The 18,269-nt window shown below is 41.4% G+C and overlaps 2 protein-coding genes across 2 annotated transcripts in view; one reads left to right on the forward strand and one right to left on the reverse strand.

Annotated features, from left to right (window-relative positions):
* The window catches only part of tmem129 (transmembrane protein 129, E3 ubiquitin protein ligase), a 149,911-nt gene that overhangs the window by 63,065 nt on the left and 68,577 nt on the right, over positions 1-18,269 (reverse strand). The window lies entirely within an intron of this gene.
* Positions 1-18,269, forward strand: part of rnf103 (ring finger protein 103) — a 42,748-nt gene that overhangs the window by 14,229 nt on the left and 10,250 nt on the right. The window contains exons 2-5 of the mRNA XM_072396251.1: positions 7,727-7,875; positions 9,609-9,724; positions 17,491-17,913; positions 18,033-18,165. Of these exons, the coding sequence (XP_072252352.1) occupies positions 7,727-7,875; positions 9,609-9,724; positions 17,491-17,913; positions 18,033-18,165 (821 nt within the window). The remainder of the gene's footprint in view (positions 1-7,726; positions 7,876-9,608; positions 9,725-17,490; positions 17,914-18,032; positions 18,166-18,269) is intronic.

Genomic DNA, 18,269 nt, shown 5'->3' on the forward strand with positions numbered 1-18,269 from the left:
GTCCATTCAATTTGGTATTTCTCCCATTCATCCATCTATCCATTTTCTATACCGTTAGTCCGTTAATCGGGTAGCGGGGGGGAGAGGCTGGAGCCTATCCCAGCAGTCATCGAGCGAAAGGCGGGGTACACCCTGGACAGGTCGCCAGTCCATCACAGGGCCACACATAGAGACAAACGAGACAAACAACCATGCACACTCACTCCTAAGGACCATTTAGAGTCACCAATTAACCTAACATGCATGGTTTTGGACGGTGGGAGGAAGCTGGAGAACCCGGAGAGAACCCATGCATACACGGGGAGAACATGCAAACTCCACACAGAAAGGCCCCAGGCGGGGATTAAACCTGGAACCCTCTTGCTGTGAGGCTATGGTGCTAATCACCACACCACCGTGCAGCACCTTCTCCCATTCAAATTTATTTTAAAATAAATTAATTGTTGAATTGATGATAAATGCTCTAGTAAAAACTTCCATTATCATTGTAAATTTTTCGACTAAATAACTATATGTAACTCTGGTACTCTTTAAGTACAGGCCAATGATCAATCAGAATCTGTCCTCACTCTCAGGGCTGAATGAGGGAAGAGGGAAGCAGGGTTGGGATGAGATAATCTTAGGGTGAGAGCATTTATGACAAAGCTAAGGATATCTAACCTTGTCTTTTCCAATTACACATGTCCACATGTACAGCCTAAGCTGTTTATGCTGAATCTGTATAAATGGTCAGTTTTTTCTTTTGCTAAATGGCATGCTTCTGTTATTGAGCATGTGCGATGTTGGGAAGAGGTGTCTTATCTTCTAGTGTAGTAGGATGTGTCCCTGGAAAAGATGACGTTGTGTCTGGCACATGCTGTGGTAGAGGTGCAGAGGACTGCGTCTGAATAGAGAATTTAACTTCTCCTAAAAATGCTGACAGTCTGCAAGAAATGTTTTTTTTTTTTTCCGTCTTTATCTGCCCTTGCTTTCTGGAATAAACCTGCCTCCTTTAGCTTTGCTGTTGCTTGATTCCTACTGCCTGTTGCTTGTTTTAAAAACATGGAGAAATCCCTCAGTAGCGGTGGAGCACTTTCACACCCCCCAAACATTCCTCTCTCTTGCATTTCTCTCGTCCAGTTCACAACTCTCTCAGTCCCTCCTTTTTCATCTTCTCTTCGAACCTTTTTTATCCATCTAGTCAAGGTGTTAAACAATACCGACCCCAATGAGCCGGGTTTACCTGTTTTCCACTTCTCAACTATGATTTGTGACATGTTTAAATGTTTTACACGTGTTAATCAGAATGGGTGAATGGCGCAATGCCCGAGTGTTGGACCCGACCAAGAAGCTTCTACACAGAATCTTTTCCTCTGTGCGCTTGATCGCTGGGGGTTCTCCCAGTCCCTTCACTCGTTTTAATTCACCAATCTCTGTAACACCCTAACTAAATTCCCCTTTATTTTCTATTCCAATGCCCCCCTTTTACAGAACCACTTGAGATCTGTGTCAGTGTAGGAATTCTCGATCAGTCTCGACTGCTCGATACACTTCCACTAACACAGTAAAATATCAACCAAGTAGCAAACCACCCCACATTTTCATGAAAAATAATAAAACTTAGCCCTGTGTCCTTATGCAGAGATAAACCCTTAGTATATCGTCTATGCACAACATCTGCAGAACCACCGCCGATTGCGGAGAGAAAAAAACAAAAACAGACACACCGCCAATTGCGGATTTTACAGTCCAACCACCAAACGTGAAGTAATACAGACCCACCGCCGATTGCAGATAGAGGTCCAAGCGCCCTTGTGCACAGAAATTACCCACACAGTCTATTGTGAAGTAATACAGACCCACCGCCGATTGCAGATAAAGGTCCAAGCGCCCTCGTGCGCAGAAATTACTCACGCCGCCTATAGTGCAGTAATACAGACCCACCGCCGATTGCAGATAAAGGTCCAAGCGCCCTTGTGCGCAGAAATTACTCACATCCGGTCATGCAGTAATACCGAGATTACCCACACCGCGATAGCGGACTAATAGACCCCCGCCCATTGGCATCTAATTCCTATTCAATTTAGAAGACAGGATGAATTTATGTTATCTTAATTTATGTCTTTTATTTGGCCAAATTGTACTAAACTAGGACACATATGACTCTCCCTATGTGAGACTATGTGTTTATACTTTACATGTGACCACCTAGTAAACCTGCAGACACAAATTTTGTGCTTTTGATTTAGTGATCGGAGGACATCCTAATTCAGACAATTTAGTTTAGAATGACCAATGTGCAGAAATTTCACATATCCTGATACAAGAGGTTTTCTGCTCACCTTGTGTTTTAGGCGCCTTGAATTGTCTGAAGAAGGGTCCCCTCCAACCAGCTCCGGAAGTCCTCGATCGGACACGGTCTCAGAGTCAGCCAATCCGGGTCACGGCACCAATTGTTAGCCCGGTTTTTTCATTGGAAGCCCAAGAACAAGCTGGAGAAATCGTTTATTAAAAAAGTATTTATTAGTGGTCACAAGTAGAGTATATTGCAGCGCTGGACTCGGAGTGCCAGAGCTCCCGCAGGAAATCCGTCAGGCCGAGCCCCGTTATCCGGAAACATGTTATATTTATATTCAGCTTTATCTCACAGAAGTTGTATTCACACTTGTCAGAGTATAATTGGCCAGTTTTGGGTGACATGCTCAGGCCAGCTGCTGTCCTTGTTGTGTTCTTTGGATGTGATAAACAATGTGTGTGTGTGTGAGTGCTGTTTTAGGCGTGGATCTAATGGACCAGACCTATCTGCCCTAATAGAGATGTTTTGTCTGACCCAGTTGTTTATGTCCTTCTAAGGTCTTGGACCATTTAAGGTCATCTGTTGTGCAGTATGAGCAGAGTGGAAAAGTACCAGCTAGGAACATAGGTTATTTAGGAAAATACAGAATATGAATTTATAATGTCTAAGATCAAAGCCAATTATAACACATACATGCAGTTGAACAGGCCAACATTGAAGCTCAATTTGCAGCAAGAGACAGTTTTTCTAATTTGATCAGAGCTATCGACTGCACACACTTTGCTATAAAAGCGCCATCACATGATGAATTTGTATATGTCAACATGAGACATTTTAATTTGATCAATGTATAGATCATATGCGATGCACAAATACAAATTAACCAACATTGTGGAGGTGGCCTGGTTCAATGCAAGATTCATACATTCGGAGTAACAGCAATGTTGGGAACAGACTACAGGGTGGCACTCTGCGCGATGGTTTGTTTCTTGGTGAGTAATTTTATTTGTGTAATTGTCCTAATATTATTCCCCGTGACGTGCATTGAGCATGTGCACCCCCTCTTTCTATCCCGTCTTCACAGCATCATTACTAGTCAGTGGTCAAAGTTAGTGACAGTGTGCTAAGTTAGTGACGTAGTCATGTTAATAACCCCGTGTGTAACGTGTGAAATGTCTTAATCAGCCTGACCTTTTTCCCGGGGGAAACTTCTGCACAAACTTCTGGAACGCCTTGCCTCTTTCACTTAGGTACTCTGAATCTGTGGACCCTTTTAAGAAGCAGCTGAAAACTTTTTTTATTTCAGCAAGCTTTTAGTTAGACATTTGTGAACTTACCTATGTCTCTACCTATATTTTATTTATTTTCATCTTGTTATGGTCTTTTATGATTTTATAATTATTCATTTGTTTTATAGGTGGTGTTTTCTTATAATTATTTTTATGTAAATTGTAAAGCATTTGTGATTTTTATTTATTTATTCATTTTTCTTTCTGTGAAAGGTGCCATATAAATAAAGTTTACTTACTTAGGTTACTGTATGAACACATTTGTTGTGAGTTACACAAATACATAGGTGTAATCAGAGTCACTCACATGTGCTCCCACCACCCCAGAGAAAGCAGTGTCACCTATAATTGCCCCAACTCTTTGTTCAAACAGGGTGGGCCCCTCTTCTCCTGTCCCCACCCTTTTGTTTTGGCCACACTTCGGCGGTGGGCAGCCATTCTCCGCTTCACATCTACCTTAATATCGGAAAACTTCTTTTCCATTTCTGCTTTTGTGCGTTTCACTGACCCCACAGTATTGACAGCCTCACAAACGCTCTCCCACCCACTCCTCTTGCGTTTGCTGCTTATGCTGGAGGACAACGTGCCAAAGAGCACATTTTTGTGCACCTCCATTTTAGAAAGTAGCACTTCCATCTCACTTTCTGCAAAGTTCTTTTTTCCCGTCGTACTCTTTTTTTTTCTTAATTTTATGATCGTGCACAGAGGGGAATTGCAGGTGCAGGGCTCATTTAAATAGGATTGGCATATTTAAGTATGGGGCATGGACAGGGAGGAGTCAGGTACTCCGACAAAATTTTACATTGATTGGGATGTAGAAAGGAAATGTGCTTGGATTCATCTGTGAGAATAGTTCCTGAGTCTAATCCAGGAGGATTAAATGTGCCTCAGTTGTTGTGCTAGTAATTTCTGGGGTTTGTTGCCTATCTCAGTTTGCATTTGTTTGATTCTATTTAACTGCTTATTGATCTGAGAGGATAAAATTGTATTATATTATTGTCTCAGGGAAATGATTGAGTTCAGGGTGTTTGGGTCTGACGAGACTCTGTATAAATTTTCTAATTCGGTAATGGACTTGTCCAGTTCCACTAATTCGGGCCTGAGCTGTGAAACAGCGGACCTCGTGAACACTACGTCATAGTGAAGTTGCTTCAAAGTTACACTGTAGCGCCCCCTACTGATTTACTAAATACACGTGTCATCGGGGTTAGTTTTGCGTAGTCGGACAAAATTCGCTGCACGCCTTCGTCATGCCCAGGCACACAAAATAGCTTTGGGGCTTCATGGGGCCAGGTCCATAGGAAGTCAGCCATTTTTAATTGAACTTGTAAATTAGTGCCGTTTGGCCTTTTTCCAAACTTCTCATCTGATCGAACTCCTCCTACAGATTTAATGCTACCGGCTTCAAACATGGTCAAGTTACTCTTAAGCCATGGGGGATTAAATATTAAGAGAATCTTTTCCAAAGTCTGAAGGGTGTGGCTGTGCTAGACCCTCAAAGTTAGACAACTCGCTACTGCTCGCCACAAAACACAAAGCCACTCATAACTTTTGCATACATTGTTCCATCTTCACCAAACTTTGTAGGCTTGCCCGGGTCTCTGCCCTGACTGCGAACATATGCACATACTCAAACTCACCTATAGCGCCACCTGCTGCTGGTTGGAAATGTCACTTTGTTACCAATCCTCACATATGATCATCCTACAGATTTCATGGTTACGGTTTCAATCTTGGTCTGATTACTCTTCAGCCATGGGGGATTAAAAGTCGTGATCAAACTTTCCAAAATGTAAATGGTGTGTCCGTGGAAGGGCGCCTAAGATTGTGTGATGGCGTTTGTGGGTTAAAGGTCATATCATCATTGCAAGGTCATTAAACTTGGAACACACATCCACGCCGACAACCTCGTACGTATGTAAAGAAAATTGTGTGGCTGGAGTTAAATGGCTCAGTGGCGCCCCCTACCAATCTTCAAAAACCCTGCTGATGATGTCGTCATATACATGGGATTCTCACAGCCTGCACCACACTTGACGGATAGCTGTGCTGTGCGATGCGCGTCGGCTGGCGTCCAACGCCTACCCCGACTTGCGCACGTGCTCGGGCCCGATCAACGCTGCTGTCATCTTTTTTCTTACTTCTCATATAAGAAATGATGTTGCCTCTAAGCACTATCTTAATAGCTTCCCATAATGTTGAGTCATCAACATATCCTGTGTCATTTGTAGCTATAATTTCTTGCAGCCTTTCTTACATATATTTCAAGAAGCTTTTATCCTTTTAAGATAATGTTATCAAATCTCCAGGTATACTCCTACAGTGTTTAAACCTGATATCAAGGGACACTGGAGCATGGTCACTTATCCAAATGTTATGGTAATGCAGGGTTACAACATTGGGAATCCTTTTAGAGTCTAATATCATGAAGTCGATCATTGAGTAAGAATTATGCACTGGGGGAAAAAAAAAAAAAAGAATAGGCTCTTGTAGCAGGGTTGCGCAGTCTCCAAATATCAACAAGATTTAGGCTGTTCATTATGTTTTTTAGGACCTCACTGGATTTACTGTTTACTGGTGCCTTCTGTGACTGTTTGTTTAAAGAAAATAATTACACAGTTGAAGTCACCCCCCCATAATAATGTTTGTGTCACCCACATCTGGAATCTGGAATCCAATTCAAAACTGTTTGAACACAAAGTTTGAACCGTAAATATTTGTCGGGGTTACTGGAATACCATTGATTGATCCTGATACAATTATGAATTTATCATTGGGATCCCCGATCGTGCATCTGTGGTCAGATGATGCGTTTATTTTAATAATAATGGTTACTCCTCTGGCTCTAGCCCCAAAATTTGATTGGAATATCAAATTGCCCCATCCCATGTGTAGTTTTTGTTTGGCTGTATTTTTTATGTATTTCCTGTAGGTAAATTACATCTGCCTTTAAGCTTTTCAAATGTGCCACTATTTTCCCTCTTTCGACTGAATGATTTAGGCCTCTGATGTTCCAGCTCACAATTCTTGCAATATCACCAATACTTGAAGACATAGTTATCATACATATTAATATAATAGATCTAGATTATACCCAGAAGTGGTGTGAAGTTCCGCCATTGTAGTACCACAATACCTGAGATGCTGCATAAGAACATAAACAGAAACAAAAATAAACCGAACTATAAAGAACAATGTAATGGTGTCCTCCGGGGCCCTCTGCCTCTCTTTACCTCCCCTCTGAGAATGAACATCTCCTAGATCTAACCTGCTAGGTTCATAACCGTCCATATCAACTTGTGCCCACAGAGAACGTTAAATATTATACATACGCATTAAATATTTTGTTATTTTATTTGGATACCTTTACCTTATAAACTACATGATCATTTCATGGTGAAAGGGTAAGGTCTATGGGTCTCCCAACACAATGTTCCTCATTTGTTTTCATTGGAATTTGGGGGCTGTAGTGTCTTAAGAGGGTCTCAGTGATATTCTGTGTTGAAAAATTATTTGCCCACCTCGTACCTTCAGCTGTGAGAGCACATCTCCAGCTGAAAAAACCTGTGAAGTTCATGTGGAAACAGCAACTTTAAAAAAAGTCTAAATCAAAATGTCTGCACTTTCGTGTGAAGAAAGTGCCATTCACTCCCTTTTCACTCATTGTAACCATAATATTTGTACTGATATGCTTTCATACATCTAATGCCAACACAACACAAACATTTGAAACAGTTTCCGTCACCGTTTGAGGTTCAGACTTGTGTCCTCCTAAGTGTTGGAACAACCTCGACTTTCAGCTTCAGTCTCTCTGCAAAGCCAGTGTTATACTGGTTCTTGTTCATAAAATTGTGAATGTAGTGAATAAATCCAAACCTTTGCCTGAAGTTGTTGCTGGCAGGAAAAACAAACCGCATCCTCTGATTGAATATTGCTAGGTCTTTGGGGAAGCTGAAAAGGGTCAACTTGCCCTCACAACCAAAACTACATTTTACTTGAAGACATCTCTGAAGCAAAGTACCATGCTCTGAGAAGTAGCACTGGATAACTTGTTCACTGCTGATAAGATGGAAAACATGGAAGAACATGCTATGGAACCGCTGCAATGTGAGTTTTCAGCCCTTTTCCCTTTTTAAACATTTTTTAAATGTATTTCTTACAGGGGAGTTGACTCAGGGGGAGCTTTACTCAGCCATCACAAAAGAGAAGGAGCAAACAGAGGCAGGAGATTCCAGTAGCACTCTCTTCAGTGGGGAGATGCACTTCTACGAACTGGTGGAGGACACCAAAGATGGAATCTGGTTGGTTCAGGTAAAACCAATCAATAACATTATTTGAAAACCTGTAGTGTGACACTGGAATTTGTCTCTAGCTAATATGAGGTATCCATGCGCAAAGGCTGTGGGATAACACAGATCAGTAAAACTTAGATACTGGCTATTTGTGCCGTTGGTTAAAGAAATGGTTTAAGCAATGTTTATGTAATAACATCGATCAAGCCTCCAAAAGTCGTGTTCAGATTTACTTACGAAAGTTTAATTTGCCTACTGTTAGATTTTGAAGCTACTAGTTGGTACAGAATTCTACATATCTGGATGAACTCAGAGGCTAAAGTGCTAAATAAATAAAAAGCTGAGCCCACACAAAGATGTGGCACATTTGGGCTGAGCTGTATGGGACTCAGCTTAGGTACATCAACTTTGTGGTGCCTCCAGGATCTTCTCAATCCCACATCCATTCACTCGCTATACAAGTGTTTTTCAGCCCTGTTCCTTAGCACCCACTGCCCTGTCTGTTTTAGATGTTTTCTTACATCAGGACATCTCCTTTGTATAAATGAGTCATTAACATGCTTACACAGAACTTGATGAAAACTGTTTGGAAGATCCTTCCATCTTCATCAGGAGTGTTGCAGCAGGGAAACATCTAAACAATAACGACAGTGGGACCAGGATTGTGAAACTTTTATTCTGCAAAGGGTCACGTGTGGGTTACAAAACTAATTCCTCTCAATCATTTATTTTGCTGTGATCCGTTCTTCTGCTTTTATTTATCTTCTTCCATCTTATTTGAACTGTATCCTGGATATTTTTTTTAGCTGCACCTTTTGGGCAGTCTGTGTGTAGACACCAGTCAGGGAGAGGGTTCTGCTATGAGGTTTAGTCCAAATACAGTAATCAGTTCAGTCCCTTCAGCTGTTGTCTCCTGTCAGGCTCTCATAGCAGAACAGGAACTTTGAAATAAAATTTGCGGAGAAGTAATGTGTAAGTAATAAGTAATTAATAATATGAGTAATAAGTAACTTTTTTGGAATGTTGTACATAAATTACTTATTTGAGTAATAGAAAAATAAAACTATAAACTTTGAGTTGAGGACAGTTAACAGCAGTAACCCCAGCTATTATTTGTGGTATGTGGTAATGTACTCTATACAGTGACTATAAAAGAACCAACAGTCTGTCTGCAAGCTGTCATTTCTCCATGCCAGAGGAGCTCATTTTGAGGGACGGAACATTGATATGAACATTAAACGTCAACCCCACTGCTGTCAGTTCACCTATAGGGCTAGTGGATGCACATTGGATGCAGTCACTGTGGTCGTTTGCAATGCACTGAAACTCCTGGAAAAGTCAAATGCAACTCTTCTTTGACTTTACTTTGCCTTCAACACAGCCATTCCTAACACACTGATGTTGATTGCAGGAAATATACACATAAGTGTGTTTGTATGCGTGTATGACAAATAAGGATAATTGGAGCATGATATCTCAGTAGTTTTCACGTTGATCCCAGTTTACTGCAGGTAATGTGGAGTGCAAACACACATACTGTAGATGCAAAATAACACGACCAATGTTTAATTTGCTTTATGAATTTAACATATACTGTAGTATAACAACAAAAATGGGATTTGAGGTGTTCTGTGTTTAAATCAGTTGTGTATTAAGAAAGAAAAATTGTTTATGGTTCTTTTATATGTGGACCTCCACAGATCTTTTTTATTTATTTTTTTATTTCCAGTGTGTCCCTGTATGTGTCTGCAGGTCATAGCCCAGGACCGAGAGGCTCTACTCAGTCAGTCCAACTGGGGGAAGATGGTCCAGAAAGTGTCTCAGTTTGGCATCAGAACTGGAACCTTCAACTGCTCCAATGACCATAGGTTTGGAAACTATTACTCCACCAAAAATCACATTATTGAAACCAATCAGCTTTACTTTAAAAGAAAGGCTCAGTCATCTGATCAAGTGAACAAATTGTGTTCAGAACAAATATATATATATATAAGTATTCGTACTGTGTAGATTTTTATATATAAGTGAAGTCAAAAAATAAATGTTTTGATTAAAAAAAAAATTGGTACACTGATGTAATCCACAAGACCTACAAAAAAATAATCTGGACCCAGAAGCCAAACAGAAACACTGTCATTTTTACTTTTCAACTTTTGCCTTTTTATGATGAAGTCTTCCCAGAAATTTGATTGGTTTATATATTTGACTTTCATAAACTAGTCCCAGCCTCTTAATGTTATTTACTCCAAATTTGGTCAGAAATTGCTTACATCCTTGATGATATTTCATTGTGAAAACAGTGAGATTGTTTCACCAAACAGTGTAAAGTCAGTTTCTTACCACGAGACAGGAAATTCTTGTGATAGGAATAATCATACTTGGATGCTCAGGAAGCTTGCACATACATCACAGTTATGGGTATTAACTTCTGGTATTTGTCTCAGGATGGAATTTTACAAATGGGCTCTTTAGCGCAGACATTTCGTCTACACGAAATTTGGTCCACCTGTGTAACGTGTAAGTTTTATGCTGTATGCTGACTTACATTTATATATTTTCTGAAGTGTAAGAATTTAAAGAAATGCTTACTAGTCAAATTAAGATATCCCTATTTCTGCAAATAACAATGTGATATAGGTACTATATTATAAACACAGTGTCAGAGTTTGGTTAGTACAGTTCCAGTATCCTTTCAAGGAAAGTGACCAGCTTAATTGTTGCACCTGCTCTACCTGGTGACCAAAAAAACAGGTTGTCCTGTGGGGGTTATACGTATCTTCTCAATTATCTTCTCGCTTAAGCCGATCCACTGCCGTCTACATGCACATTCAGTGTACATTTGGATTGAATTATGTCGGGGTCTTAATCCAATCGCGAGTAATCCGATTCGATCCGTTTTTTTGTTTGTTTGTTTGTTTGTTTATTTTTTTGTCAGATTAAGGTATCTACATGAACTGAATAACTTATTGTAATTAGCCATTCATCTGATCCGATGGTACTGATGTAACCCCACTGACTGACCGAGGGAGGGAGAAGTTGGAGAGTGATTACCCCTGCTGTATTAAGGCCAGGAGAGCTTTTTTCATCTCATACACTTTTCAGGAAGTAAAAGTTTTAAGAGATCAGGTACTGCTAAAGCCAGACAGTTGTGATTTATTCTGAATCTTAGAAAATATTCATATGATTATTGTGTGAATATTTTTTTTTTTAAATTTTAAACTTTGCATAACTCCATGTTAAAAAGAGCTTAACATGTAGCGCAGATTTGTACAGTTTAACTGTTTGTTAAAAGAAACAAAGTTTCTGAATTAGAAGTGAGAAGAGAAGCCAACAGTTTTATTTTCATGAGAGAACATTAAGTCCCACGCCTGTTACTAAAACAGCTCCATATAAATAAACTGAATTCAATTAAATCAATTAAATCTTGGTACAACACCTCCTTTAGAGAAATTGTGTTGTTTGTCAAGAAAAAATAAGTATACACATGCGCGCACACACACCTGTAGTAATATCCTCAATTATTTGTTATGATATATAGAATAGAATAGAAAAATACTTTATTCATTCCCCAGTGGGGGAAATTCCAAATTAGTGAAGCAGCTAAAAAAATGTCTTTTTATAAAAAAAATAATTAAAACAATAAAAAAGAATTTATAATTATGGTATATTAAAACAATAACAACAATAATAATAATTATAAATTAAAACAAATAAATTTGAGAAAAACATTTCATCTCCTAGCTGGCCCCTGCCACGACGACGGACATCTAGGATCCTGTGGACCGTGTAGGCTGGACAGTCATCAATCAGCCGGGGGGCAGAGGGGGTTGAGCTAGAGGGCACAGAGGGCTGGTGGAAACGGGTTTATTTGGGAGACAGGAGACATGGAAGGTGGGATGGATCCGGAGGGAGGCAGGTAGGTTCAGTCTCGTGGCCGTGGGTCTGATCACAGACTGGATCTCGAATACACCGATGAAGCGAGGTGAGAGTTTTCTGATAGAAGTTTTTAACGGCACGTCCTTTGTATTGAGCCAAACCTTCTGACCAGGAATGTATTGTGGGTCTGGTGATCTGAGATGATCTGCCTGGTGGTGATTCTGGTCAGCGGTACGCAGAAGGGCTTCCCAAGTCCCAAGTCCGCTGTGCCCGTTGCAAGTGGTGTTGGACAGAAGGAACATCTAAATCTTTCTCAAGCTCAGGGATCAAAGGAGGTTAGTAGCCTAGAGAGCTTTCAAATGGAGAAAGACCGGTAGTTGCAGAGGTTGGGGAATTATGTGCATATTCGATCCATGGTAACTGCTGGCTCCATGTTGAAAGATCCTTGGTGGTGACGCACCTGATGGCTGCCTCTAGCTCCTGATTGAGGCGCTCTGTTTTCCCGTTGGTCTATGGATAATAACCTGAACTTAATGAGACCTTGGCTCCAAGGGTAGAACAGAACGTCCTCCAGACGCAGGAAATAAATTGAGGTCCGCGATCCGAGACCACTTCGCTGGGAACACCATGGAGTTTGAAGACGTGGTTAACTAAGAGGTCAGCTATTTCTAACGCAGAGGGATGTTTTTTCAATGGGATGAAATGGGCTGCTTTAGAAAAACGATCAACAATGGATAGAACAGTAGTGTGACCTTGGGATGGTGGTAATCCTGTAACAAAATCCAGGGCGATGTGAGACCAAGGTCTCTTCGGAATGGCTAAAGGTTGGAGTAAGCCAGCAGGGGAACGGTTGCCACTTTTATTGCGTGGACAAACGGAACAGGCAGAAACGTATTCTGGAATGCCATTATACATGGACGGCCACCAGAAGTACCTTTTCAGGAAGGACATGGTGCGTTGGACGCCAGGGTATCAAGTGAATTTGGACGTGTGAGTCCAGTAGATAACTAAGGACCTCGCAGGAGATGGAACGTAACGTTGATTAAGTGGCCCGGTACCAGGATCATCGTTAAGACCAAGTTGGATCTGGTCTTCCACGGCCCAAGTAACACCTAAAACACAGGTATGATGCAGGATATTATCAGGGGTGTCCAGAGAGCTAGTGGAGAACTGACGAGAGAGGGATTCAGGTTTCATGTTGCGGGTGCGAGGACAGTGGGTGATGGAGAAGTTAAACCGCCCAAAGAATAGTGCCCAGCGTGCCTGCCTGGAGTTTAGCCTCTTGGCATCTCAAAGGTATATTAGATTCTTATGGTCGGTCCAGACCACGAACGGATGTTTAGTACCCTCCAGCCAGTGTCTCCACTCTTCTAAAGCCAGTTTAACAGCCAAGAGCTCCCTGTTGCCCACATCGTAGTTGCTCTCAGCATGTGTCAGTTTGCATGAAAAATAAGCACACATCTTCCCTTCCGTCTCAGATCTTTGAGATAAGACAGCCTCAACTCCAGAATCTGATGCATCCACTTCCACCACAAACTGGAGCACAGATCCTCGCATTTACTGGTGGGCGTGTTCTTTTGGGCAAACTGAACAGGAAGCAATGAAATGGCTGGATGAGCCACAGTAAATGCATTCCTTATTGCGCATACTCCTCAATCTTTCTTCAGGTGTCAACTGGGTCCGTACTGGGTCCTAACTGCATGGGTTCAGTAACTTCGATATTCCTAGCAGGAGGACTGTCAACCCGTTGAGAGTACTGCAGGAGATGGAGAGTCATGGAGAGTGATTCTCGCGAGAGGCTTATGGGAATTGGAGTCCCTTTCTTTTTTACGCTCTCTGATGCGATTATCAATTGTGATGGCTACAGATGCTAATTCTTCTAATGAAGACGGTTCATCTCTGAACGCTAGTTTGTCCTTAATTTGCTCGCTAAGAGAATTCAAAAGAATACCTTTTAAGGCATTGGAACCACAACCAGACTCAGCAGCAAGGATGCAAAACTTTATTAGGTGGTTAGCCGCTGATTGAGTTCCCTGCCTTAAGTTTAGTAACCACTTAGAGGCATTGTCGTGGTCAAGTGGATGATCAAACACGTTACGGAATTTTTTTTATAAAGTCGGCAAAAGGATAGGACTCGAGTGCGTTGGTCTAGGAGAAGGCTAAAGCCCAAGCTAAGGCTTTACCCTTCAGAAGTGTTGGCCAAATCAGAAGGAAATGAACGAGGAGATGAGTCATAACTAGGGTACACTGGAGAAGAAACCCATCACACCCCCAACATAACCAGCATAGGAGTCAGGAGTGGGAAAGGAGATATTCCGGAACTGAGGTTCGGCCGGAGGTGTAGGGGGCACCGGGACTTGACGTGGTACAGGTGGGGCCATTATGGAGAGAGTAGACGGATGATCATTCATTTTAACCATAATCTCCAAAACTCAGTCCAAACGTTGGTTACAATATTCTTGTTGATCATTTAGTGATCGGGGCGCTTTATCATGTTCCCCTAAGAGCAATCCCTGACTGGATAGGGCGGAATGGAGTGAATCCGCTGAGTTCATGTTTGGCCAGATCGTGATGTCACGGGGTGTCAGCCAAACCAGAGATTGGACTCAAACGCAGGATCCAGTTGAGAGAAAAAAATAAGATTTATTTTTAGTGAACAAGTGGAATGAAATGGGGAACGCAGAATCAGGAGCCAGGGAATTGGTGAGAAACCAGGGTAGCGCAGGGATCCGAGCAGCAGGTGTAACTGGATATGGAGAGGTTAGTTAGTGCGTGAATCCAACTGGGAGAATGTCCCAAAAAAGGGGAATTGAGATTGCCTTACTGGGAACCAGTGAAAACACGACAGGCGGGTGAGGCAGAGACAATACTGACTGGAGGGTGTTTTCCAGAGTGGCTGCGGGTGAGCAGGCAGATGTGGAGGAAGATCCGGTAAGGTTCCAAACCTTACCATAAACAAGTTCCAAATCATTGTAAAAAAGACTAAAAATCAAGAATGCAAATAACCCAAACAACCAATGATTTAGCATTCAGTGCAAAACTATACAATTATAATAGAATGTATGAAACTGTGCACACAAATAGAACATTTAAATAACCTAAACAATTGTGCAAAAATAATAATATATAAAATGCAACAGTGCACCATTAGAATAAAATAATTATGTACAGAATGAATTAACTCCTGCTTCGTTCAAAATGAAGCTGGGAGCGAGTGATCTGTAAACTGCCTGTGAACTGCGAGTCGGGTATAATGAGTTCTGAACCATGCGGAGCAGAAAGTTGGCAAGTTTCTACGAGGTAGGAGGGAGAGTGAGTGTAAACCGCGAGTCGAGTATGATGAGTCCTGAACTGTGAGTTGGCGAGTGAGCTGTGAGCTGTCTGTAAACTCAGGGTGCAATGGTACAGGTAACCCACGGTACGGTCCGTACCTAGGTTTTTGGGCCATGATTTCGGTATTTATTCTGTACTTTATTTTGATTGTCAGCAAAAACTGTAAACATACCAGTATCACAGGTGTACTGAATAATATAACATTTTTCATTGAATTTAACAGTTACTAAACACAACTTTGAAATGGTAAAATTAAAATTCTGACTCGGAGCTCAGAAATTCTAACATTCGTTAGAACACAACGCACTATTAGTCGCAACACACAAACGGCGCTGCCCATTAAGAGGGCTGAATATTGACCCCCCTGCCCCCAGTTTCAACAGTGTGACTGACGGGGTGCATGGGTGGAGGCCTAACAGTGATTTCGTTCAGACCGAACGGTTCAATATTTTACAGAGTATCGTTGCATCCCTACTGTGAGTCAGGTATGAGTCCTGAATCGTGCGGCAGCAGAGAATTGGCCAGTTTATCGGGTAAGGGAGGGGCTCTACAAGCTATGAGCTGGAGCAGAACCGTTGCTTAAGCCACGGAGCTAATACAGCAATTAGCTTGATACATTGACGCAATTGCAGTTAGAATTACAGTTGTGTGAATATGTCTCCTGTTTGCAGTTAGCTGGCAGTAGCAGTGTTGAGTGAGTGAACGAGTTAATGGAGAAAATGACTCGTAACTCCCGAGTTGGTAAAAAGAATCTTGAGTTTTGAATGATTGACTCATGAATCGCACATCACTAAACGTTACTCGTAGTTGTGAGTTGTAGAGGGCCTGGATGTTTATTACAATTTTGGGAGAGTTTGTTGCCTTAACTTACCTTCGAAATATATATCTGTGCTCCGTAGCTTCTCCTCTAGTCAAAACTGTTTCTCCTCTCTGCTGTGTGTGTGAGCAGTGTACGTACACAGCTCTCACTGCTGATACCTGGCTCAGTGGGGGTGGGACAGTGCTGGAGAAGGAGTAGAGACTACAGACAGAGAGCTGCGGCTGCATCAGAGCCAAAATAACCCGGTTTTAAATTGATCTCTTATTGACCGTCAGATTTAAAAAAAATAAAATAAAATTTAAAAATAAAATTTAAAAATAAAAAAAAAAAGCCAAATGCCTATATTTGTTAAAATGCTGAAAATGGGGTAAAAGGTCGATCCCTGATATATATAATATATATTGATGTATATGAGAATGCTAAAAACATTAAATAGATCTGTATTAAAAAAAGCTAGTCAGTGAAAATGGACTGAAACATTCATCTTACAACTGCATCCACTCATCATAAATTAGTCTTCAAAGTGACTCTTTCAAAGAAGTATGTGTTGTCCCAGGTCAGATGCAAGTGGACAATTTTCAGATTAATTCCACGTTGTAAACAGTTTGTAGGTGCTCTAGAGTTCGTGCTCTGAAAGTGAAATAATACAAGAGTAGTGACTTGTACTTGTAATCAGGGGTGAAAGTAGTTTTAAATTCTTGTCGGTACTACTAGATTTAATCAAACGCAGCGATCCCCATAGCAACCGCTGTGTTTCGGAAGTAGACACATATGCGCACTCACATAATGCTGAGTGAAATCTCTGGTCGTTAGCTCATAAGCAGTTTCTTTTCCGAGCTGTTCTGTATCGTTAAAATTGAACAAAATAATACGAAACACAACTGCTTACTCTCCTGCTGATTTTAATTGGGACATTTTTCAACGAACGTAAAGACATTAAACGTGTGGTACACGTTTCAAAGGCTAGGTACAGAGGAGACCGAGGGGAAGGGGAGAGAAGCTTCCGTCGGAACCTTGGCCGTCCAGCATGGATTAAATTTAAAACGGAATGAGTTAAAAGTAATTTTTAAACAGACAAAGTAGTTTTCAAGACTGCTTATTTCTAGCAGATCTATTTTCTGACCCAGAGTGCGGCAGTGACTGGTTCTGAATGCTCTCCCATCTTCCTGGTACTGCGTACCGCCACTGAATCGTTTAGTGGTACGCAGTACCGGACCGTACCGGTTTACTTTCACTCCTGCTTGAAATTCACTCATACCCAAGCAAAACTTGTACTCATTTTTTAAAACCTGCATGATGCAATCATGATCAATATGAGCTCAGTTTGTGCTCACATGCAGGATCAGTTTATGTCGGGCGGTAAGCAGGGCACGATTTTGGTGGTCTTGTAGGACTGAACTTAGAGTTAATCCATGAGAGAAAGCCTCTGGCATCATTTTTTAAAACCTGCATGAGGCAATCATGATCAATCATGCACCATCAGTTCTTATTGAATGAAAGAACATTAAGCTGTGCGCATGCTCTATTTTCCTGTCACAGCAGAGTGATCCTGCCTAAAAAAATTTGTTTAATACTGACTCCTTGGTTCTCTGTTCCATCCACCAGGTCATGTATCAAGCGTGGCTGGCGGCGTTCCACTCTCATCATGTCAGCTCCTCAGACTTCAGCCTCAAAGGGCAAAGTCATGCTTAAAGAGTACAACGGCCGTTACATTGAAACTGAACACATCTTTCGCTGGATGACCTCCCATGTGGCTCATCGAATCAAAACCTTGCATCAGTCTGAGCAGCTAATGGAGGAGTGGCGCCCTGACCCAGCTCACCCAATAAAGATGTTTCTTTTTGCCCGTCTGTCCCAGCCCCCTGCATTCTTTTCTTCCCTATCCGTGAAGTTTACTGGCAGGATTGAATTCATTTTTGTAGATGTACGTCACTGGGACAACCAGAGCAGCCTGTCGGAGATCGGTGTGACACACAGCCCTGCTTATATCCTCAAAATGCCTGAGGGTATTTATCGCTATGGCAACAGGTGATGAATAAACATGATCATCATTTTCTAGTAAACATGCATAAAAAAAATCTTTTTATGTTTTTTGTTTCTTTTACATACTCTCATCTTCTATTCTTCACTCCCCATCGTCTCTGCAGTACCGGGGAGTTCTTGTCCCTTGCTGCCATGGATACGTTCCTGCGTTCGGTCCAGCCAGAGGTCAATGATCTGTTTGTTCTCAGTCTGGTTCTTATCAACTTGCTGGCCTGGATGGACCTCTTCATTACACAGGTCACCTCCTCTATTTTCATCAGATAAAGTACCTGAGGGTATTATTCCATTACATTTATTTCTTTGTCAGTACATTTGTCAAATTTCTATGTTTATGCATTTAG

This window comes from Leuresthes tenuis, unplaced genomic scaffold (genome assembly GCF_036924035.1).
Source record: "Leuresthes tenuis unplaced genomic scaffold, fLeuTen1.0.hap1 SCAF_11, whole genome shotgun sequence".
Taxonomy (NCBI): domain Eukaryota; kingdom Metazoa; phylum Chordata; class Actinopteri; order Atheriniformes; family Atherinopsidae; genus Leuresthes; species Leuresthes tenuis.